This window comes from Pelobates fuscus, chromosome 1 (assembly GCF_036172605.1).
Source record: "Pelobates fuscus isolate aPelFus1 chromosome 1, aPelFus1.pri, whole genome shotgun sequence".
Classification (NCBI taxonomy): Eukaryota; Metazoa; Chordata; class Amphibia; order Anura; family Pelobatidae; genus Pelobates; species Pelobates fuscus.
The window spans coordinates 277,072,055-277,097,521 of NC_086317.1; the positions used below are offsets into that span (position 1 = coordinate 277,072,055).

The following is a 25,467-nucleotide window of genomic DNA, read 5'->3' on the forward strand; positions in this document are numbered from 1 at the left end:
ACCAGAACACCTACAGTTTATTGTATTTGTTCTGGTGAGCAGAATCATTTCCTTTAGTTTTTTTTGCAGTAAACACATTTTTTTCAGAGAAAATGCAGTCTTTACATTACAGCCTAGGGATAGCTCCACTGGACCTCCTCAGAAGGCTGCTAGAGGTGCATCCTGGGGCAGTGCTGCACACTGTGCAGTACTGACATTCAGTGTCTCCACCCTCTGCATGCAGACACTAAACTTTCCTCATAGAGATGCACTGATTCAATGCATCTCTATGAGGAGATGCTGATAGGCCAGGATTGTGTGACTTGAGCTTGCTCTGTCCCTGATCTGCCTCCTTGAAAGTCTTAGCCAATCCTATAGGAAAGCATTGTGATTGGCTCACATAATCACTCCTGATTATGTCAGCTGTAAGCAGGTAAATCAGGGGCAGATGTAGCAGCTGCAGACTTGAATACAAGTAAGATTTTACTATATTTAGGGGGCAAGGAGGTTGGGGGGAGCTAAACTGTTGTTTTAACACTATAGGGTCAGGAATACATGTTTGTGTTCCTGACCCTATAGTGCTCCTTTAACCCAATAAATATTAGAACCATTATCTTAGAACATAGTACAGAAAGATCCCTATCAGAGACACCTATATTCATCAAACATAAAATGCATCTTTCATTCCAATAAGTGATACAATTAATGGCAAAATCAATTTAAGCAGACGCCAATAAAACCAATTTGTCACAAGGGGGCTTTACCACCAGGGATGCCTCCAAAACCTTTTAAAAGCAGAAATCCAAATAATAAAGAAAAATGAATATTTTGACAAATACATAAAGAAGAACTTGACACTAATGTCAGCAGGTAGCATTAATATTAAACAATTTGGTAGCTGTGACCTAAAGGTAGTAACACCAATCAAGATAACATTTATTATAATGTCTCTGGGGTCCAATTCCTAAAAGCAACAGAAACAAAGACACTTAATTTCAAATCTCCCTGCACCTTTAAGGTACTGACTAAAATTTGGAAGATACTCCACAGAATTTATTTTACCTTATTTTACCACAGTATGTATTTACTATAACAATGCAACCATTTTTACCTTCCGCCAGGCTGATCTTTCTCTCCTGCCAATCCTCTCATACCTCGCCTTTATTCTTAAAACGACTTCCTGTATCCTATAGGAGTCAATTGAAAATACTAACCCTTACCTATAAAGCCCTAAACAACTCTAGCCCCTCTTAAATTTCTTCACTGATTCATAGGTATGGCTTTTCTTGGTCTTTCCGCTCTGCTGGTGACCTTCTCCTGTCCGCTGCTCGCACCCTTACTGCTAACTCACACCCGTAGGACTTTTCACATGTGGATTCTTTCCTTTGGAACAGCCTGCCTACCCCCATCACACACTCCCATATTATCTAATCATTTAAGTAATCCCTCAAAACCCATCTGTTTAGAAATGCTTATGGCCTCACATTTAAACTTCTATGTCACAAAGCTGTCTCTGGCTCTCTCCGAAAGAGCCACACTCCACTCTCACCTCCAGTTCTGTTACTTTCCACCTTGTCAGTTTATTGTCTCCCTTGATGCCCTTCCTATTGTATCCTTATACTCCACTCCTCTAAACTGTAATCTTGATTGAGCAGGTTCCCTATCTACCCATTGTTCCTGTATCATTTTGTAATTGTCTCATTTATTGTTAAAATTCCCATTCCTTAATATTGTAAAGCGCTGCAGAATAAGTTGGCACTATATAAATACCAATAACAAAAATAAGAATAATAAGAATAATACCTATAGTTTACTGCTTCTGCAATATTTTTTACTTGCAGTTACATGTAGCTAGCTACATGCAGGGCCGGTGCAAGGAATTCTTCCGCCCTAGGCAAAGATCCACTTGGTGTCCCTTCATGAGATAGTTCCATTGTGGCACAAGTTTATTTACTGAAGGAAATATTCCACTGATTTCTTTATCAATATAGTAGATATACCCCCAATGAAAATATTATATTTTTCTGCAAGCCCTCCAATTAAGCCCTCCTTCTCATTGAGAAGCCTCTGAGCTTGGGCTGCAGTTGTGCGCATGCACACTCAATCATAGCTTTACCATTGAGGTCTAGTTCAGCTCATTGAGAAAGGGGAAAGACAGGTGCATACTAGTACATCATGTCTGCCTGATCTGTTAGTTCAGTAGAAGAAAACCTTCCTAGCTGTGTAACAGGCAGGGGGGGTATTTTTGCCCCCAATTACAAAAGGTCCGAATTAGATTGAAATTAGCCCTTTTAGAAACTGTCAAGAAAATTAAAAACTCCAGACATATAAGGCACTTTAGCAAGCTGAAATATTTCAAGTGAGTAGAGGATTGCTCTATCTTAGCAAACTGTCTTATACATACACAAACCCACAAACAATCTGCCTTACACATATAAACAGTGTGTATAAACAGTTGCACACTGCCAAATACATACACACACACACACAAAATACCTTTTACATACATGCACACAAACTCTGCACACACACACACAGAAACTGCTGAATACATCCATACACAACATATAAAAATTGACTCACACACACTCCCTAATATACACTAACTCTGCCTAATGTATACACAAATAAACTGCCTCATACTTACACACAAACTGTCCCATGCTCACAAACAAACTGCCTCATACTCACACACACTGCCTTATATATACACACAAACTGCCTAATACACACATTGAAATATATGATTATTACATAAACTGCACACACAACACAAACTGCCTCATACTCACACACACTTCCTAATACACTCTCACACTCTGCCAAATGCAAACACACACACAAACTGCAAACAACACACAAACTGCCTCATACTTGCACACTGCCTAATATATTCACTCACACAATGCCTAATACATACCTACACTGTCTCACTCACTCACACACACACACACACACACACAAACTGCTTTATAGATACATACATGGGTTTGGATTATTTTATTTTTTTAAATCTACTTGTCCAAGGAACTAAAGTGGACCCACACACAAACACAATTATCTATACACTGCACACTAACAATCACTAACACTGACCCATGCAAACACACTACACACTGACAACTCAGTAACATTGAACCATACACACACAGCACACTGACACTGACCCATACAGAAATACACTGCACACTGGCACACCCTGAGCCATTCACACACAAACTACACATTCACTGACACTCACACACAGCACAGATTACCAACAGCAGCCTGTTCCATGCTCATTCTGCCCTTTATAGCGTGTTGGCTGCCGGGTATGATGTCACGATGAATCCCGGCGGCCATAAGTACTTAGCATTGTGAGGAGCAGTTGGATGCTGCTGCTCCTCACACTTCCCTGTGAGTTGCAGCCAGGACCATTTACAGCATTTCGGTATGCCTGCCAGAGAAATACTCCCTGCTTGGCACCAACTTCCTCTGAAGAAGCCCCTAAAGAATAAAAACATTTTCCACTCTGACGCCCGGAACTCCATGCCATAGGTCGGGTGATATAAATTCCACATCCATGATACCAACTAAAATATATATAATGATTACAAACATGTAATACATACATATACCAGCAGATACATACACTGCTTAATACATATACAGACTTTCCAGTAGACACACACTGCCTAATACATATACACACAAACAAACAGTCTAATAGACAAGCATACTGTCTAATACACACACAAACAGTCTAATAGTCATAATACACACACAAACCATCCAATGGACACACACACTGCCTAATACACACACAGTCTAACAGACACACACTGCCTAATACACACACAAACAGTCTGATAGACGTGCACACTGCCCAATACACACACAAATAATCTAATAGACACATATAGCAGCCCAGTCACTTAGTATAGTACCTACTTTGAATACGGCCAGCACATTCTCACAGGTGATCCAGAAAGCATTTCCGCCCCTGCAGGTGCCCCCACTCACAGACCACCGCCTAATTGGCCTATAGGATGATCCGGCTCTGGTTAGATGTGGTTATTAATATTGTAGCTAATATTTCAATTGTATACAACAAAAGTCTGCTTTGCTCTACTCCCCCCCAACTTCTTGCCCCTCCTAGGTGTAAATTCCTTTATATAACTTCGCCTATCCTTGGGCCCAATTTTACAAAGCAACAGAAAAGATTTACACTGAGCTAAGCGAGCAGGAAGTAACTGGACCAGTCATCAAATTGACTGGCAAGGGGGTGTAACAAGGTTAACTTATAAAAGTGACAATTCCTATGGAAATCGGCACTTTTGGCAAAAAGATTAAAGAGGACACACTCTTCATACATTAACTACTAATCATCTTGGGGTATTTTGTTCAGGAAATGCGTGTTTAATTGCCGTCTTTCTGGATTCTTTCAAACTGCTGCTAGTTCATGGGTAGGTAGGAGACTTATTACAAAGAGACAAATCAGCTAGACTGAACACAACATGAATCACAAGTACATGTCAGTACAGCTGGGATCTTACCTTAATTTGCTTTATCCATCCAATAACTGTTGTTTCCATTATATGGATGACAGCTCCGTGCTTATTAGCAAATGGTGTATCCTTCAGTAACTCCACTGATAGCATTGGAAGCACAATAGAACCCTTTGTAATCAGAAAGTCAACACAGTATTAAAGTGCATTCAAGATGTTAATTATCTTCTATTAATAATATAAGTCTACAATAAAGGACTAATAAGCATTTTAATGCTTATATTTTGGGATACATATAACATATATAGAGAGAAAAAAACAAGAGGTCATCAGGGATCCCACGGTCATCCTGGTAATGGAGAACATACCAAGTACCTAAACCAAAAAGAGCCCAGGTCCAATATGTATAAATAAATTAACCATGCATACTAGCTGGGCTCAATTCCCCCATAGTATCTGAATAAGTGGAATTTTCAAGGTCACGAGTAAGGTCAGAACACCCAAAGAAGCCATGATACTGGATGGAAAATATTGTAAATACTATTGAATGTATAAAGAAACAGATGTGGGAGCTCACTATAATTAATCAATAAAAATGGGCTCAGTAGATCAGCAAGGATTCCCAAACCTTGCGAAGTGTGCAAATTGTGAAAAAAAAAACAGGAATGATCTGCCGCGTCAAAACAGCCACACAGATTAAAAAAATAAATATATATTTAAAGTGCCCTTATAGTGCAGGATTAGTATATAATCGTATATATACATACACTCATTAACAGGCAAAGATTGGCAATTACAGATCACACAGGACCGCAAAACACAAAGCAGTATATACAGATAATAGTGCAATATGTCAGATCTGTGTGAGAGTGTTTTAAGATTACATAGGTGTGAAACTCACACTTTTCTGAGCTGCTAAGAGCTTTGCAGTATAGCGCTTGGACGGTACAATCCCCTGCTCAGGTCCTGTGCGATCTGGAATTGCCAATCTTTGACTGTTAATGAGTGTATGTATATATAAGATGATATGCTAATCTTGCACTATAAGGGCACTTTAAATATAATTTTTTTATCTATATGGTTGTTTTGGCGTGGTAGATCATTCCTGTGTTTTTTAACAAAATACTATTGAATGCATGAAATAGCCATCCAAAATAAGCGAATGGGTTTTACAATAATTTAGTAATATCAGAAAAGGCAATAAAAAAAGACTAGGAAAAGTATTAAAACAAATAGAATATTAGCCAAGGTTGAACTTATGCGTTTAAATGAGTTTGCTATCAAGGGCCTGAGTCAGCTATGATCAACATATGTAACCAATCATGGCACCCAGATTTAACTGCAATTTGAGGATAACACACTATTATTTATATGTGATAAGTTAACCTACCTCAGCATGACCGGCTATGACCTCCAGGTTCCCAGTGAACCTATGCAAGATGTCAATGATTTTCTCCGAATTATATGGAGCCCCAGCCATCACACTATCATTGCACAGAAGTGGCAGGTAGACTTGGTGAAGTACCGTATCAATGTAATGCATTGGGAACTTAGCACAATCCACACATATTACATTGTTTGCTAATGGATGAAACACATTGTGCATTAATAATATTGTTTATTCAGAAAATTGTACGATTGCTGGTATTGTGTTAGTAGACAGGAACCATAATTGTCTAACTGCCTGCTAAGTAGTAATATAAGAGGAAAAGAATGGGAATGGAAAGAGAAGGGAAAAGGAAGTCATAGGGAAGGGAAACGTACATGTATTCATGCTGACCCAACTAAAGCTGTTACTGCATATAGTAAATCTGTTTTGTGTAGGTTTTCTAGCTTTCATCATCATCAAGCATCAGGCAGTTTGTCTTACCTATGTTTTCTAATGTAAGTTTGAGAGCAGTTCCTAATTTTACAAAACATATGCTTTTGTTTTGAAGTGTCTCTGGCGGAGAAATGGAAGCTGTCAATGAAGTCTTTGCTTGTTTAAAATATACATACAAAGCATGGACATCTTCATTCTTTAGGAACTCCGAAATGCAAGACCTGAAACATAAAGGAAATGTTTGAGGCACAATTGATGGCAGTGTATTAAACAAAAACTGTGTCAACTCTATTACTGACAGTTTGTAGAGATGATTATATAAATGCACATATTATTATTATTTGTAATGTGCCAACAAATTCCGCAAAGCTGTACAATGGATGGACTGAACTAACAAAACTGATTCCGTGTACTGCAAACTGTTATCTAGTATCTTAACCCCTTAAGGACCAAACTTCTGGAATAAAAGAGAATCATGACATGTCACACATGTCATGTGTCCTTAAGGGGTTAATAAAATAACACTTTTTAATGTATGCAGATGCCTGCATACAGAAAGGAATCTCAACATATTCCCCTGAGGAAGTTCAAAGGACTGTTTATTTATTTTATGTCTCCTGGTTTTCCTGTTTCTTGGGATGCTGTGGTCGGAATACTTATTCTGATGTGCTTATTTGCCACTTTCATCTTGTAAGTGTGCCTTTTTATTAAAAAGTGTCATTTTATTAAGATACTCTGCACTATTGTTTTATTTTTTCCTTTCCATATTTGCCATGATGTTTCACAAGTCCTGAGGCTACTATAATTTGATGATATGCTTACAATCAATATTGGTTTGTGAGTGTGACTATTAATTTATTCACTCGTATCCTTTCAACATTATTGCACTGTTTTTCTCTGTTATTATTGTATGCTAGATTACCTTTGGGTATCTTTTCTATATTGTCTTGAGGACTAGGAGGAGTACTTTGTCTACAGTATTGTCAGTAAAAGGGTAATTGTTGTGAATTTTTTATCTATTGCCCACTGAGTGTGTCTATCCACTAATGGGTGTATCTGTATATACTATATTTGAAGTGATGGTGCACAGTGTGGTATTTAGCAGTGGCGGCTGGTGACTTTTCAAATGGGGCACCAGACTAGACACTTGGATTTGACTGTGTCCCTAAATCGTTTTAAACAGGAATATGAATATGTATATATGGAACAACTATGATCCCATATACATGGAATAAACTATATAGACATATTAGACATATTCCTATTACTTAGTAAAAAAAAATAGGGGTTTATTTGCTTATCAATACAAAGTTTAGCCACAAGATGCCGCCAAACGATTACTTAGAAATTTTTGTTTCACAGTAAAATGAAAATGAAATTGATATAAAAAAAATATATAAAGCAATGAATAAGGTGCGTCGTGTCCTTAAGACTTAATACATTGTTTTAAACCAGTGCAGAATAATATCTAAAGTGCATACACATATATAAAGTGCTAGTATGCATTAATTAATTAGTGATGTGCACTCCTTTTCCAAAGTGCTTCAAGTGAAAAGAAAAACTTACAACAATATGTTGTTAGAATTGCAGGTAGCTTTGTACCATCCGAGCTAATACTCAAAGATAAAAAAAACACAGAAAAAACATAGTGTGATCTTCATATGAAATAGTGTAAGTGTAAAATATAAAAAAAACACTCACAAAAAAAAAAGCAGATGAGCCTGTCCTAACTTTCAGCGCGTGTAGACCTCTAATATGGAAGGCTGAACTTGATGGACGCAAGTCTCTTTTCAGCTATGTAACTATGTAACTATATACAAAGCTGCCTGCAATTCTAACAACATATTGTTGTTGTTTTTTTTCTTTTCACTTGAAGCACTTTGGCAAAGGAGTGAACATCACTAATTAATTTATGCACACTGGCACTTTATATATGTGTAAGCACTTAAAATATTATTCTGAACTGTTTTATAAAAAAAAATTTTAAGTCTTGACACATTGCACCTTATTTGTTGTTTTATATTTGAATGAGTGTATTTATGAGCTATTGCACTTCTGGTGCTGCTTTTTATACAATAGTTTATTACCGGTACATCTTTTTAATATTTTTAGAACAATATTGTAGCGCCACTTTACTTGATCTTTTTTTGTACATAAAAATATATATATAGATATATATTTTTTAAATGTTTCTCCTGAGGAGTATCTTCTCATAAGAATATTTATATTTTATAACTAAAAATCTGAATGCAGATTCTCCTTCAATTTAATAGTTATATATAATTTAATAATTATAATGATAAAATATGTATCCAAACATTGAAAAAATGTATCTAACCATATTAAATCAAGGCAAAGTAGATTATTTTCAAAAACAGAAATTTTTGCTTATAATTAGCTGTACATTTTAATCCTGGTTTTACATAGACTGTTAGCTTGTTTGAGCAGGGTCCCCTTCAACCTATCGTTCCTGTAAAAAAAAATTGTAATTGTCCTATTTATAGTTATAATATTGTAAAGTGATACAGAATCTGTTTGCGTTATGTAAATGCCAATAATAATAATAATAGACTCACTACAGTGTATTATATCATTCTACTGTGGTAGATTTGTCCTTTTGTTGTCAAAATTGGATTTCATTGATATCCAGACTACTTTTTATGTAGTTCATAGTTACTGACCTGTACGTATGATGCTGTAGTAAAGTTTTAAGTTCATCTGATCGTGGTCTCAGGGATGATGAGATTCGAACTTCAAGCCATTGCAGTAATTCTTCCATTCTCCTAGAATCTTTCATAAAATAAATGGAAAATTATAGTAAAATGAAAAAAGTTAAACATTAAAATATTAAACACTTTATTAAAGGTATCAGTTGTTATTACTATTATTCTTTAATGTATTAAATGTAAATAATTATAAATTATATTGGACATCCTGCCATGATCCTCATTCTTCCCATAGTCCATATACATCTGTTAAATATTTGACTTTTTGGGCTTTACCCTAATGACCTGCAGAGCAGCAGCCTTAATAATTGTCGACATATATCTGTGTCTTTAGTAAAACAGGTGTCAGGGTTGGGTATATGGAACCCAAAAATGCAGAACTTCTACTTGCATAAATAATAAAGAAATGTGCAAGGCAAACAAATCCAATAGGGCAAGGCAAAGTCAGGTAATCCAAAGGTCAAAATCCATGGGGAGTGACTGCCTGCTAATATGTTCCTGCCTCCTGTTCAGCGGCATGGATCAATCACACATGCCTCCCACCGTCTATGTGTGCCTGCGAGATGTGACCAGGGCCGGATTAACATAGGGGATGATGGAGCTGCATCTCCAGGCCCAGGCCCATTGATTTTCTCTTCTTTTTTTTTTTTTACACCTCGCCGATATTTTACCGGTATTTGAGGCTGCTTTGCCGGTGCTGGAATAGCAGTTACACCGACAATACAAATGCCATATTTTTCTCAGTATAAACAGAGATTACTCTACAATTCCATGCCCGCCAGTAGGGGTCGCTGTGTGTGGAGAGAGGCAGGGATAGGAAGTTTCAGTATATCACTGTCTCTCTTTACTCACTTTACTCACTCTTTACTTACTCAGGGGAGCAGCTACACAGCACAGAGAGTCCACACAGCAGCTCCCAGCCTTCAGAGACAGCCTACAGCTCAAGTAAGTGACTGATGGGGGAAAGGGCTGCAGGGGGACATGGGGACACAGACACTAGGGGACACTGGGTGACACTAGGGGACATATAGGGACACTGCGAAACTAGGGGACAAATTGAAACATGAGGACACGAGACACTAGGGGACACTGGGAGACCTGGGGACATTGAGACACTTGGGGACACTGGGAGACATGGGGACACTGAGACACTGTGATACACAGGGATACTGAGACACTGGGAAACCTGGGAGACTGAGATACTGGCAGCAATCCATCTATATAGCAGAATCGAACCATAAGTAGTTTTTTGGGGATTTTACAGAATTGTCTCATGTCATTCCTTGTGATTTACATCATCTGATGCCACGCATACATAATTAATTATGCAAATTAGTAAGGCCGTTATTTTTTTCCAAGAAAGGTGGCTACTCTTTACACACTCTTGCTTAAGAATGGAAACGTAAGAGGGATGTATGGGAACAAGACTTGTGTAGACTGGCTGACAATGAAATTAGTTAAGGTAATGCTGACTTTGGTCTCTCTGACACTGTGGCATGTCCTCTTTCTTTTACACTCACTACATACACCTTTTCTCTGTCTCAGTCTATATACCAGGAGCTTTTGCCTGCTAGTAAGGAGACAAGTGAACATGTGAGTGTTAGGGACAGTCCTTAGAAAGCGTGGAGCAAGCGCATCATTAGACGCGTATATGCCGAGCTCAGGGCTCAGGGTGCCATTAGTTGGCCAGCCTGCATGATTGGCAGGCAGCCTGTCATGCATTCATGCTAGGCTGGCCTTCCAATTCTTTGGGCAGACATGCCCCCTTTTTTGGCATGTTCAACCCTCGGCAGTTCTGTGTCAGGATTACTGTTTGATCCAGCACGTAGAACTGTATAGCACGGATGACAAAATAAGTTACGTATTACCGGTCCTTAGAATGGCCGGATTTAACATACATAGAATAGTCAGAAATACTAGCTGAGGTCAGGGAACACAGAAAGGGACGCAGCGATGAGGAAAACCAGGAGTCAGGATACCAGAATATAGAGAAGTCAATAAACAAAGCCAAAGTCAAAAACCAGGTAAACTAATAACAGGAACGCGCTCTCAGGCAACCACAAGGGAAACCACGACAGGGCACTGAGCAGGATGAGAACTGGGCCTAAATACCCCTCCTTTAGTTCTGATAGGCTGTAAACGGCCTTTGACCCCAAAATCAGTTACCAGGTTTCATTTGCATAATTGCTGCTCAGCATTAACCCTTCTGTGGATTAAGTTGCAGCTCGGCACAACTTTTCCTGTGTGGACAGTAAATGTCATTAACCACATTTCTATAAGCGGATGAATACGTGACATTCTGGTTACGTGATTCGCGTCAATGGCACACCCTTTAACCCCGCCCATTGACTTCCTGCTTTACTGGACACTGCTGTTAGAGGGTATACATTTACTTGAAAGATGAAAGCATAAATTAGAGAGAGATTAGCATAGGGTATGTGTTTTCTTATAGCTGCATCCTATGAATTTCCCTCCAGCACCATCTCCATCAGATACATGACGCTTGGGAGGTACCACTGTTTTAATGTTTTTGGTCGATAAGATTCTGTAATTAGGCCCATCATAATTCTCAGCACCAGGCCCCCTGGGCTCTTAATCCGGCCACTGGACTCTTAATCTGACCCTGGACATGATCCGGAGATGCCGCTGGATAAGCGAGGGAGTGAAGGTAAGTCTTGACAGCAGGGGAAATGATGACCTGATTGCAAGGATAGGGCATCATACATGCAGTGAATTTTATATACAGGGGGTGTACATGACATAACATGTACGTGCTGCTAATGTGCGCTTCAAGCACAGAAGTACCCTACTCCACGATTAGGCAGGCTTTCTGTAAAGCCTTACTGGGAACTCAAAGGGCTCAATTTTCATTTGTAATGACTAGGTCACTTGTCCTCAGCTTGTTCCTTTTCAAATATATTTTATTAAAGAGATATTTTTACATAATAACTTTTACAATAAGTTAATGAGTAAAACAAAAAATACAAAATTGGTAGGAGGGGGCAAAGGAAGAAGAAAAAAAAAAGAAAAAAGGGGAGGGGGAGTGCATCCATCCACAATAGCTTTTTTTCCACATAAATTCTAATGACTAGAACCAATTCTAGTATACAAAAAATGACACAACAATAACTAGTTCAGATAATCGCATAATAGAATAAAAAATGTTGTTGTCAAACAATTTTCCAAATAAATTTCTTTATACAAGCAATCAAAACCTGAATTCTCTTTTACTCTTTGTTTCCCATGAAATCTCAGTAGTGTGTAAGATTATCTAACTGCAAAGAAGGTTGTTTGAGAGCCAGTTCGTACCCCTTATTTTCTAGTATATAATTAACTTCTTTAACCCCTTAGTGACAGACCGTATTTTTTTCTTTAATTTCTTTAATTTCTTTTTCAATTTCTGCGGTGTTTGTGTTTAGCTGTAATTTTCCTCTTACTTATTTACTGTACCCACACAAATTATGTACCATCTTTCTCGCCATTAAATGGTCTTTCTAAAGATACCATTATTTTCATCATATAATATAACTTACTATAAAAACAATTATAACATATGATACTTTTTCTAACTTTCTGTTTCACATCTACAACCGCCAAAACACCCATGCTAAATAGTTTCTCAATTCTGTCCTGAGTTTAGAAATGCCCCATGCTAACCTGTTCTTGGCTTGGAAGTTATAGAGCTATAAGTACAAGTAGCACTTTGCTATTTCCAAACCATTTTTTTTTCAAAATTAACGCAAGTTACATTGTAACACTGATATCTGTCAGGAATTCCTGAATAACCCTTCTCATGTATATATTTTTTAAAAGAAGACAACCTAAGGTATTAAACTTGGGGTATTCTGACTCTTTTCATGCAACCATTTTACCACCAATCTATGCCAAATTGAAAAAATAAAAATAATAATTGGTGATTTTTGTTTTACACACATAGCAATTTAAGAATACATGTACAGAGATTTTTAAGGGTTACTGCCAAAGAAAACCCCAATATGTGTTCAACAACATCTCCTGAGTACAGTGATACCACCTATGTATAGGTGTTTCGGGTTTTCTAGGGACTAATAGACCTTATCTGGAGGTTCCAGTTTTTAAACTTGGAATTTTCTCAGCTATATTTTTTCACTATATGCACCTATTTGGGAAATTTGTTAAGCCAGCCAATGTAATTTACACCCATCAAACCATATATTTTTGAAAAGTAGAGAGCCTAGGGTATTTCAAATTATGGTATTTTAACACTTTCCATGCACTAATTCTACCACCAGTCTTTGTCAACCTGTTGGGTAGTAATTTTTTTTGTGTAATTTTTCACACACATTGTACTTTAGGCATGGATTCTCAGTTCCTGTTATGTGTTACTGACAAAGAACACCCCAATATGTGTTCAGCAACATCTCCCAAGTACAACAGTGCCCCAAATGTACAGGTTATATGGGTTTTTGCAAACTTACAGGGGTCAAATGTAGGGCTTTTCCATGTTTGCACATTGAAATTTGCCAGATAGGTTTGCTTGCCCTATGTTGCCTTTGAGACCGTACAGCAGCCCAGGAATAAAAATTAACCCCATCATGGCATACCATTTGTAAAAGTAGACAACCCATGGTATTCAAAACGGGGTATGTCCAGTCTTTAACAACAACAACAGTAGTGCAGGGCTGCGCCAAAATATATCAATATGGACTATGAATAAAAAGATAGGTATAAAGCATATATAGGAAGTTAGTGCTATCTTTTTTAAAAAGGGATTAGATAAAAACATTTTAAACAAACATGAACACGACTATCTCTATATTAAAGACCCAAAAATTCCAGTAATTTATTTTCTCCCGAAAATACATAAAGACATTGAACATCCCCCAGGAAGACTCATAGTATCAGGAATTAATGCCCCTCTATGCAATTTATCCCAATACATTGACACCCTACTTCAACCATCAGTGAAGCTTATGAAATCCTATCTCAAAGACTCCATGACACTACTAAGGTTTTTAAATGATTTTTATTGGCAACCAGATTTTATTCTAGTAACATGTGATGTCACTTCTCTTTATACCATAACCCCCCACCAACTTGGTTGTCAAGCTATAAAAACTATTCTATCAGAAGAAAAAATAATTCCTGATATCCAAATTGATTTTATTGTGGAGGGTATTAATATTATTTTAAATAATAATTATTTTTGGTTCTTTGATTCCTTTTACCTCCAAAAGCGAGGGACAGCTATGGGGACCAGGTTTTCCCCCAGCTATGCCAGCTTGTTCATGGCAGACTGGGTGTCCAGTGCCATTTGGGGGGGCATGCTTGGGAGCACAGCCTGGTCTCCTATTTTAGATATATTTTTATGATTTATTTTTTATATGGAAGGGCTCTGATGACTCACTCAATTCTTTTATAACCCACCTCAACACTAACAATAGGGGCATCAATGTATCTTCTGAATATAATAAAGACACAATTAACTTTTTAGATTTAAATATTTTTATTAAAGATGGGGCAGTTCATACAAAAACCTTTTTTAAAAGTATGTACCAATACAGCAATAGACTAAACCAGATGTCACTGTAAGCCATGGCTTGAAAGTGCCCCCAAGAGCCAATTCTTACGTATACGCAGAAACTGTTCTCACATTGATGATTTTAACAAACAATCACTTATTTTAAAAAAACAATTTACTGAGAAAAACTATTCACCATTACAACTGAATGATACCATAGAGACAGTTAGAAATAAACCAAGAGAAAACCTTTTAACTTATAAAGACAAACACACTTCAGACGCTCCTACTCTCCCCATAATTTGTAATTATAACAACAAGAGTGGTTTTATTAAAAAAAAACTATTAACAAACATTGGCACCTTTTGAGACAAGATAACCTTCTTAAAGAAATCTTACCAACAAAACCAAAGATTGTGTTTAGAGGTGCACCAAACTTCAGATCTATTTTAACTAAGAACTACACCAAGGAAACAAAACAAAATACAAACGATACTTTTTTAGAAGGAGCGAAAGGATTTTACAAATGTAAACGTTGTATTGTCTGTAGAAGTACTGACCCCTCTACACAATCTAAGGTCACTAGTTTTAAATCAAACAGAACTAATAAAAGTTATAACATTAGAGATTTTATCGGATGCAACACAACAAATGTAATTTACCTATTGGAATGCCCGTGTGGCTTCCAATACGTAGGTATGACCACTAGGTGCTTAAAAACAAGACTAGGAGAACACTGCAGGAATATCAAAAACGGATACCAAAATCATTCTGTATCAAAGCACTTTATCAATCATAACCAGGACCCTAAATTTCTCAAATGCATTGATATTAAAAAAAATGGAAAATCCCTTGGAGAGGGGGTAATATTTTATATATATTTTAGGCAGATCAGAAATGGAATGGGTTTTTAACTTGCAGACCCTAGCCCCCCAATGTTGATTTCGATCTATATAATTTTTTTATAAAGGTTTATTAAGCTATTTTAAGTGTTTTAATATGGCTATTTATATTTAAATGAGCCCTTTTAGTATTTAAGATTTCTCTCCAGCTGGTACATCTCTTTTAGTTACGTTTCCCATTTTAACATGCCCTATATGTTTTAAACTATACTTATTCATATACTCTTATTTTACTTCATATAACTTCTATATGTATTTGTATTATGATTATTAAATAATTACTAAAAGTTTGATAATAATTGTATATACTCTCGGTGACATTTACCTCATTGAGGTTTACGTGTTGTTACCTTGGGGCTATCCTATCCATAGTTGTTAAATTACAGCATTACGGTCTAGAATAACCCCAGTATAACCACATCACATCAATTCTGTATATATAAAATGTCTATAGAATATATTTAAAAAAAATAAAAAAATATTTTTTACACCTCTGTAGGTTCACAGAACAGAGGTTTGGGCTAATTCTAAAAAGATTTAACATCACAATGCCCCTTTTTACTGTTGAAATACCCACTATTGACACGTTCCTTCAAATGGCTATTATATGGATATTTACCCACTTATTTTTATTATGTTTAATAAGTCCTATCCAATGACTATTGAATGGCTATACCGCGAGTAGGGACATGTCTATTAAACAGTGAGCAGCCTGAGCAGCGGGTGGGGGCCCTAAAGTAAAATAATGGGGGGGACCTTTTGTCCTCCCCCCCGGCCCCCACCCCTGGGCAGCGGGTGGGGGCCCTAAATCAGAATAAGGGGGGGGACCTATTGTCCTCCCCCCTGGCCCCCACCATTGAGCGCTGGGTGCCCTAAATTAGAATACGGGGGGACCTAATGTCCTCCCCCTGGCCCCAACCCCTGAGCGGTGGGTGGGGGCCCTAAATACTAATAAGGGGGGGACCTAATGTCCTCCCCCCTGGCCCCCACCCCTGAGCGGTGGGTGTGGCCCTAAATACTAATAAGGGGGGACTTAATGTCCTCCCCCCCGGCCCCCACCCCTGAGCGGTGGGTGGGGGCCCTAAATACTAATAAGGGGGGGGACCTAATGTCCTCCCCCCTGGCCCCCACCCCTGTATATATATATATATATATATATATATATATATATATATATATATCATTTATATATATTTATTTTATTTTATTTTTTTTTTAATTCTTTATTTTTGTAGTGCACGAAAATAAGACAGGTAAGCTTGAGGTGCCCCAAAAGCAATCCTCAGGGATTTCCCACGCTTAACATGCGGGGTATACGATTAACTGGCACAATTTTTTTTTGTTTTATCAGGCTAAATTAATGTAACGTTAAAGCAACAGTCGAAATGTAAATATATTATACAAACAGGCTTGGTTCATGTGTGAATTATGTGAAAATCAACATAGATAGTACAGGTAGTGTAATACAACGCTAGCTAGTTAGCTAGTACATATGTATCTGTGGAAGTTAGACAGTTCGCTTATATGTTATAACCTGCTAGGGTAGCGTCGCTTATAATTATAGTAGATGCGCTTACGTTTATAAATATGCGGTTTGCATTTAGTGTGCTATGAAAAGCTAGTGGAAGCAGCATTATGTGATGTAATGCAAACCAGCATTGATGGCACATGCCTATTTTGCGCAATAAACAACAAACAAATGAAAATCAAAATGGGGCAGAGTAGTGCTAAGTGTAAGTAAACAGGTGTAATGAGTCTGACATGCAGTGAGCTTTGGGAGGAGAGAGTCTCTGCATTGTGTGCAGGGTCTTGGGCCGTGAGCCTCACCACGCATCTGTCCATATGGCCTCAGCCGATGCCCGTCCTGGAGGCCATCTCTGTATCTCCGTTTCGGGAGTCCGTTTTAGTGCGTCTCTTTTTGGTGTGCTGTCTCACAGTCGCTTGCGTTGTGGCCGCTGTTGAGAAGAGGCGCCCGGTGCTGCACTGATAGCCGGGTTTAAGGTCAGGCACTTTATTTGTGTGCGTCGCTGGGTTTGTGGTCTTGGTATTGCTTGTGTGCAGATGGATGCGTGAGCCCGAGAGGCCTGGTGCCGAGTCCTGCCGCGAGGCCCTCCGGTGTCTATGGTGCCTGACGGCCATCTTGGATGCTCGGTGTGCCTGCTTGTAGTACCTGCGTCGCGCTGCTGGTCGTATCCAGGAGGCCACCATTAGATCCGCTTGGCGGAGAGTCACCCCTCGACTTTGCAGTGCTGCCCTGAGGCCAGCGCAGGTCCTGTCAAATATCTCTATTGGGGATGTGTGCGCCTCTGGGCATGTGCTCCGCTTTCTCCTCTCAGGTCGGGCGGCCATATTGGCTGTACCTCGTGGGTCTGTTGCCCCTTCATTGCTCGTGGCTGGTATGCCCATGTTCCATGCTGGTCCATGCGTCCAGAGGGGACCGGGATGTCCCCCACCGGTCCAGAGGGGGGGGGGGTACTCTGAGGTAAGATCGCTTGTGGGCTCTGGCCGAGAGGGGAGCGGCCGTCTCCCCCCTGCCTCAGCCCCATTAGGCCGCATTGAGATCTCTGCGTTCCCGGGGTCTGCAGACACCAGGGTGGTGTCGATTTGCTCAGCGGGGCACCCCCGACGTGGGTGGTGCACCCTCTGGTGAGTGTGGGCTTGGTAGTCTGCGTTGTGACCCCCGGGTTCTGCCTGCCGGTTCGGAGCTCGTGGCTGGTGCGTCCGCTCGGCTCGGCGGCAAACTCCGCCCCCTATATATTTTTTTATGTATTAACTTTATTTTTTATTTTTTAAACTTTTTTCACCAGCAGGGGGACTGTCTGCTAGTTCAGGCAGTCCACCTGCTGGCAGCACTGTGGACACCTATTGCGGCCATGTGACCGATCTTTTAGAGTGGTCACATGGCCCCAGAGAGTCCTAAATTGGAGAGGGGGCACTGTTTGGGTGAGCTCACACAGTCCGCCCTAAGAAGAAGACCGATCGCTGGCGGGGGAACGGCGGAGATCGGTAAGTACATGGGGAGGGAGAAGGAGGGAGGAGAGGGGTTACATTTTTTAAATTTTATTTTTTTTTACTTTAACTGAGTGTCTTGACCCTTCGAGGCACTCAGTACAGGCAGAGCATCAGAAGCCTGTCTGATGGCTTCCAACGCTCTGCCTCACTGTCAGGCTCCATGTGGAGCATCCCGGAAGTGATCACTCTGGGGGGATCACCACAACATGGAGGCATCACTGCAATACTATTAGAGCTGCTGGAAACGATCATGACGTCCGGTATCTGGGGATGACCGTAGAAGCAGCAAAAAGAATATGTCCGATTATAATGTTATCAATTTTTTCAATAGTATCAGGGAAGAATTTGAATAGAGCTAATTCTGAAGTGAGTACACAAATATTAGAATTTACTTTTTGGATAAATTTATGTATTTCCTGCCAAAATGATGTGAGTTTAGGACAATACCAAACAACATGTGAAAGCGAGCCAATCATTCCAATCATTCCATAGTTTCACTAACATTTATCTGAATATCTGGAGTTCATTTTTTTCAACCTATTAGGGGATAAATGCCATCTATAATTTATTATGAAATGGGTTTCCCAATGATTGGAGCACTGTGTAACTCCTTTAAGAGCTGGTACAAATTTAAGCCATTCCTCCAGGTCGTAACAAGCACCTATATCCTTTTCCCATGCAAGCATGTAATCATCTTTTAATTTAGGTGTGGCACTAGATTAGAGTAATATTGAGATATAGTTCCGAGTTTATTAGGGTTATGTAAGTATGTTTTTTCCAGTTCAGACAATGTATTATTTTCTGGATAATTTTGATCTAAATTTCGAATGGAAAATGTATCTTTTATTTTTTATTAATAATTAGTTTGTGTTCTAACTGTATATTATATTCTAGGCCGAATTTATTTTGAAGTTTCATAAAAGAATTACCAGAATTATCCAAATTTAAATCAGGAAAATATAGTTTTAATATAGGACTGTATATAGGGGGTCACAGGGGCTGTAGTTGGTGGAGGGGGCCACAGAGGGTAATATAGGCTGTATTTGGTGCATGATGCAGTAGGGACTGTAGTGGGTGCAGGGGGTAGGGACTCTAGTGAGTGCAAGTGTGAAAGGGGGTAATATAGGCTCTCCAGCAGCATGCCGTCACAGAGCTGATTTCTCCTCCAGACAGACCTGCCCCTACCCACATCTAACACACGCAGAGGGAATATTAGCTGCTAGTTCTCAATCTACATGAGCAAAAGCTGGCTTAAAGTCATAGAAGTTGGGGGGGCACGCAAGAGGGCAAGACATGGTTCCCCCTCGTTAGCTATGTCTATGTTATACTATTATGTTCCTTAAAACCTACTGTCAACCAATCAGAATACCGCTTAAACAGAATGTCACCTATTTATTTAAAATGTAGTGCTGTTTGCAATAGTAACATGCTCAATAAACAAGTATCAATTTTACAATATATATTTATCTCTGTGTGCTATTTCATATGAGAGCCATTCGAGGCAGTATGGATCATGTAAGCTAATCAAAAATCTCAATTAACAGCGAAAAATGTATATGAATTAATTCATGTTTCATGTTGACATGAAAATTATAGTAACACAATGACACTGTTTCAGCAGCACAATAACACTGATTATAACAGTGTTATTTAACCTTAGGGTCAGGAGCAAATGTAGGTCCCATGCTGTCCTAATAGATTCGAACAGTAATGTCCAATTCATTAGGTGGCAGGCTGTTGCCTAAAATGAATGGTATTTTTGACAGGCCTATTTTCCAAACATTTACCATAGATATTTTAATACATTTGATGCTGGGAAGTAAATATGCTCAGAAGAAACTTACAGTAATTGGCTCAGTTTATTGGATGAGAGTGATCCAAAGTCATGTTTGGCATCATAACTACTACAGTGAGTTGCAGTGCTTATGCTTTTTGGAGTCTTACTTTAAAATCAACTGATTTATAATGACAGCCACCATTACAGATCGGAGTACAATACAATACATGTTTCTAAAATGATGCAGGAACAGCAGTGTATTCCATGCGTAAAGATTAGATGAAATTATGGTTAGGGTTGGTTAGTATTTAGGGTTAAGGGGGCATATGCAATCATGATCCTGTATAACTCCTACTATTCCTATTTAGGCCCATCCAATTTTAAAGAGATACTCCAAGCACCATAAACACTAAAGGCCACTGCACTGCATCATACAGTAAGATGTCAAACCTTTTTGTAAGCACATTTTAACAACCTACCCTTTGACTCAGGTAAGTTTTGAAACCAAACTAAACATTTTGACACCCTATAATGGGAGAGTGAGCTAGTGAGCTGTAATGGTTATGGTACTTGGAGTGTTCCTTTTAACCCTGGCATTGTCCCTTTGACATTTTAGATTTATATCAAATTGAGAAACATGCAAATCAAGTTTAACTCTCAATTTAAAAAAAAAAATCATTGAATTTCACCCAACTGTGAATTGTCCTAAATTTACAAGGGAATGGAAAAAGGTATACAACATCCAGTCAACCCGTACAAATACTCAAATTCTCTCTTTCCCATTCATTTGTTTTGGCCTAAATTATGCATGTTTTACTTTACTAATTCAGCACAAATTACTGTATACTGAATGACCCAGTATGTTTACTCTCATACATGTGACAAAGCATATGTATGTACTTATAAAATCATTTATTGAAGGTAAACTCGAAATAAATGTTAACCAGATTTTCATTAAATTCTTTCTATTTAGCAAAAAATTACAAAATCAGCATTCACTCAAAAGTTAAATATTTTTTCCTGACCCTGTGTTGCTTATTGCTCTTCATTGAGAATATTTTTAATTTTTAATTTCAATCTAAATTTGTTCTGCAAATCATGCTGAGTTTGGAATGCATTGTTGGTATTTTACATGCTGTGTTCATCTTTACCCTGGAGGCTGTTTACAAAGGTTTGTTTTAGCAACAGTAAAGGTGTCTTTTTAGAACTCCATTAAATTATCCTTAACTGTATCCTTAAAATGTACTCGAAATGTCACTTTACAGCACTGTTTTATTTATTGTATACTATCTATCACAGCCTTAAGTTCACTTTGTGTTGTGTTTGCACAAATTGTTCACCCTTCTGATTCACAGTTGATATGCTAACATATTTGTGATATACAAAAGGCATATTTAAATAATAAATAAGGTATATACAATACTACAATGCTAACGCTTGCCCTACAAATGATTGCAAACTGATAGCATTAATAACTATTTATTAATTCACTGTCTCTTTCTAATTGTTCTATTCATAAAGTTATTAAGGAACAATATAACCACACGTGTTAATAAAAATTTTTTACATACAATAGCTGCTGGAAATAAATTTAAAATCGAATTGCAACATAAATACAGTATAAATAAACCTGGACATTTGAGCTGGTGTACATAACTGTATGGCAATAGCATGTTTGCAAACAAGTCATACTGCAGTGTCACTAGAAAACTATTGCTACAGTAGTAGTCTGTACAAATATGTGTAAGTGTTAACACACAGTAGTAATACCTTTCGCTGCTCCCTGCAGATTTCCAAGATGTTTCACACTGTTGCACAGTAGCAGTATTCCAGAAGCCCTATTCTGTGTAAGTGTCTGTAAGCCTGTTGAGTAGTGCTGGTGTCACAGGTTTAGTGCTACAGTGCAGCGTTGTTGTCATTGGTTGCCAGGAAGCTGTAGGTAAAGTACCTGTTTTCAGGAAGTTGCAGGCAGTGCTGGGGGGCAATAACTGAAAGACCTGGTTGCAGGGAGCTGTAGGTGGGATGCCTGGTTGGAGGAATCTGTAGTTGGAATGCCTGGTTGCATGGAGCTGTAGGTAGGATACCTTGTTGCAGGTAGCTGTAGTTGGAATACCTTGTTGTCAGGGAGCCGCAGGTTGAATACCAACGCTTAGAGTCTAGAGGAGATTAGGGCGGAGATTTAACAAAGTAACTGCACAACGAATGCTGATGACTGTGGATATCTGAATCGAAATTATTCTTTATTTACATTTTTTTTTCTTCTATTACATTTCTTTTATTGTTACTTTTATCTTCTTGTTTCTCATTTTCAATGTTGTTCTTTTTTCTGCCGTTGCGTTATCTCTCTCACTATATCAGTTTTTATCTACAGTACGTCTTGTATTTTAATCTAAAATATACATCAGTTATAGTTATATTAAATGCAATACATTCCCGTGGACTCGTTATTAAAGGGGCACTTTAAGCTCCATAAACACGAAAACGTCTTGTAGTGCTTAGGGCAGTAGTGGCTAACCTTGACACCATAGATTGTTTCTGGACTACATTTCCCATGACGCTCAGCTAGCTTTTAGAAAAAGCTAGCTGAGCATCATGGGAAATGTAGTCCAGAAACAATCTATGATGTCAAGGTTAGCCATCACTGGCTCAGGGTATAAGGATCTGTATGAAACCACGGTCAAGTGGTTTAACACATACTTAAAATGCACTAAATTCCACTACAATAGTAGTAAAGAGGGGCAGGGCATGTGTCATCACCAATGACATGCACATTTGCACAATTGCATAGTGTACTTGTGTTTAGTGTTTGTGTTTGTATGTAGAGTTGGTGTTTGATTGCTGGGATGTATGTACATACAATGTCCCGCACATACACACTGAAACACACATTGTCACCAGGGTTGTATTAACCAGGACGCTAACAAAACATTTGCCTTGGGCTACATTTTCCAGGGGGGTGGCCAAAGATGCTGCCCCCAAATGCCCCAGCAGATGCCTTGTCAGACTCATGTCATGGGGGCCCAAGAGCTGGCCACCTTAGGTCCCCCGAGACAGGAGGCTTTGCCTATTGTAGCCAAGCGGTGTGGGAGTGCTGATCTCAGTGTTCGTTTTGCTCTGCTCCCTCCTACCACTCTCTGCTGTGATGTCAGTGTGACGGATCGCCTGGCACCCCGACCGGGTGCCTCTGCCAATCGATGCTCCTAGTGCTCACTGAGTACTCCAAGCACTCCACCAGACACCATCCGCACTGTAATCCCCACTTCCAGCATTACAGCTTGGCTGGGGTCTCGCCGTCCTCCACCCACCCTGGACCCAAGACCAGGATCCAGCTTCCAGTGGACAGACCTCTCCTTCTCCAGAGAGTGTAGCAGGCTGTGATTATAATCCCAGGGGAGTATAGTGATATAGCAATCCCCAGGGTAGATACAGCCGTTTCCCCCACATGAGATGAAAGTCTATGTTGAGGGTAAGCAGGAACTCATTTAATGGTAGCCACAACTGGCCTTTAATGCAAGTCCCCATGCAAGGGGCACGCCCCCCTAGACCTGAGAGTAAACCACAGTATAAACAAATACACAATCACATTGGCCCTCAGATTCAGGACACTCCCATACATAATCAGATAATCCCTCCTCTGTACCTGGGAGATAATGGAGTCTATACTAAACTCAATTATCTCCAAATACAAAACACACATTTTTATAAAAAAAAAACCAAATACCTTTAAAACATACAAAGCCCCCCCACAAATGTTACACCCCCTGGAAGCCCTGATCTGCGTGACCAACATCCAAAAATCACCCACACGAGTTCAGGAATTTCCTGGAAGTCATTTATCTGACGGACCGCACGTATGGTCCCATTCCCAAAATAGTTCCAGAGAATCAGGGCTTGCGGTCGGTGTAGTTCGGTAGTTTAAAAAACAAATAAACTACCAAACATAGTCCATGTTCTTACACTGGAGCTTTTTCCCCTCATCCAGACGAACAATTCCACCGAACAGTGCCCTTCAAACTTGTATAGAACCGAACGCAGGCAATGATGGAAGTCCAGCGGTGTTCAGGAGTTTCTGTGTCCGATTTTAGTTGCATGAGATTCATGCCCAAACATCGCTGCCTGCATTCATGCGAACAAGATGGCCGCCACCTTGTGGTTGTCCATAGGAATTGCGGCCACCCAGACGAACAGTTAGAACACTGCAGTGAGAACCGTTTCAAGGTGTTAATAGGTATTAACAAGCTCCCGTGTGGTCCTTGATTCGTGCGGTTGTTCAGAAGTTGAACGGGACAATGTTAAAATAGGAGGGGAATGCAATCTACTGGACAGAATAGCTAAAAAGGCACAAACAAGGTCTTTTATGAGCCTTTGTGCATGGCCCATAGTCCTGAGGCAGGCAAACAGGCCCCTCCAAAAAACAGTGGCAAGGTTACTTTCACCACAGTCAGGAGCAAGAATATGTAATTTCCGCTCCTGACATCACGAAGGCATCATCACAAGGGAGAAGAGGAGGGCGATTACAGCTCCTTCGCCACCTTCATTGACCACCCAGACACTCCGCAGTACCACTGTACCCCAGGGATAGAATCCACTCCAACTCTCCAAAAGGTAGGGAGACTGGGTGGACTTAAATAAAAATGCTAAAAATTATTTGTGTGAGTATATGAAAAAATGTATGACTATGTCAGTGAGCGAGTGTGTATGTATGTGTCTGTCTTTCAGGGGATGTGTGTGTGTAGCGGTTTAAAATCTTTACATTTTACATTAATCTGTTAATGAATTAAACAAGTATACACTGCCAATGATTTAATTAAGATTACAATCTGTCAGTGTGACAAATCTGTGAATATGTATGGCAGTGTATGTCAGTGTAAGTGTATCTGAGAGTGTGTGTCTGTCAATGAGTGGGTGTTGAAGTGTTTGTCAGTGAATGTGTGTTTGAGTGAGTGTGTGTCCATCAGCGAGTGTGAAGCGGTCAGTGTGTGTCTGTGAGTGTGTCAAATCAGTGTGTGTGTCAGTCAATGAGTGAAGGTCTGTGTTTATATCTGAGAGTGGGTACTGTCAGCGAGTGGGTGTGTCAGTTAGTGTCTGTTAGTCAAAGTACGTGTTGGCTTTAAACAGGAAGGGGTGCAACCTTTACAGAAAGGGGTGGGGCAAATTTAGGTTGGAGGTGCCAGAGTTTAATCCCGACTAGGGCAGCACAAAATCAAAATACACCACTACTGACACAGATGTAGTGGGTGAGGGGTTAGGGGCCAAAGTGTA

General features: G+C 39.3%; 1 protein-coding gene across 1 annotated transcript in view; it reads right to left on the reverse strand.

The window, feature by feature from the left end:
* The window catches only part of LOC134567660 (uncharacterized), a 484,351-nt gene extending 462,288 nt beyond the window's left edge, over nt 1–22,063 (reverse strand). Inside the window, exons 1-5 of the mRNA XM_063426051.1 lie at nt 21,976–22,063; nt 8,970–9,078; nt 6,337–6,509; nt 5,857–6,047; nt 4,515–4,637 (exon numbers count right to left, since the gene is read on the reverse strand). Coding sequence (XP_063282121.1) covers nt 4,515–4,637; nt 5,857–6,047; nt 6,337–6,509; nt 8,970–9,067 — 585 coding nt within the window. The 5' untranslated portion in view covers nt 9,068–9,078; nt 21,976–22,063. The remainder of the gene's footprint in view (nt 1–4,514; nt 4,638–5,856; nt 6,048–6,336; nt 6,510–8,969; nt 9,079–21,975) is intronic.
* Nucleotides 22,064–25,467: the final 3,404 nt, after the last annotated feature.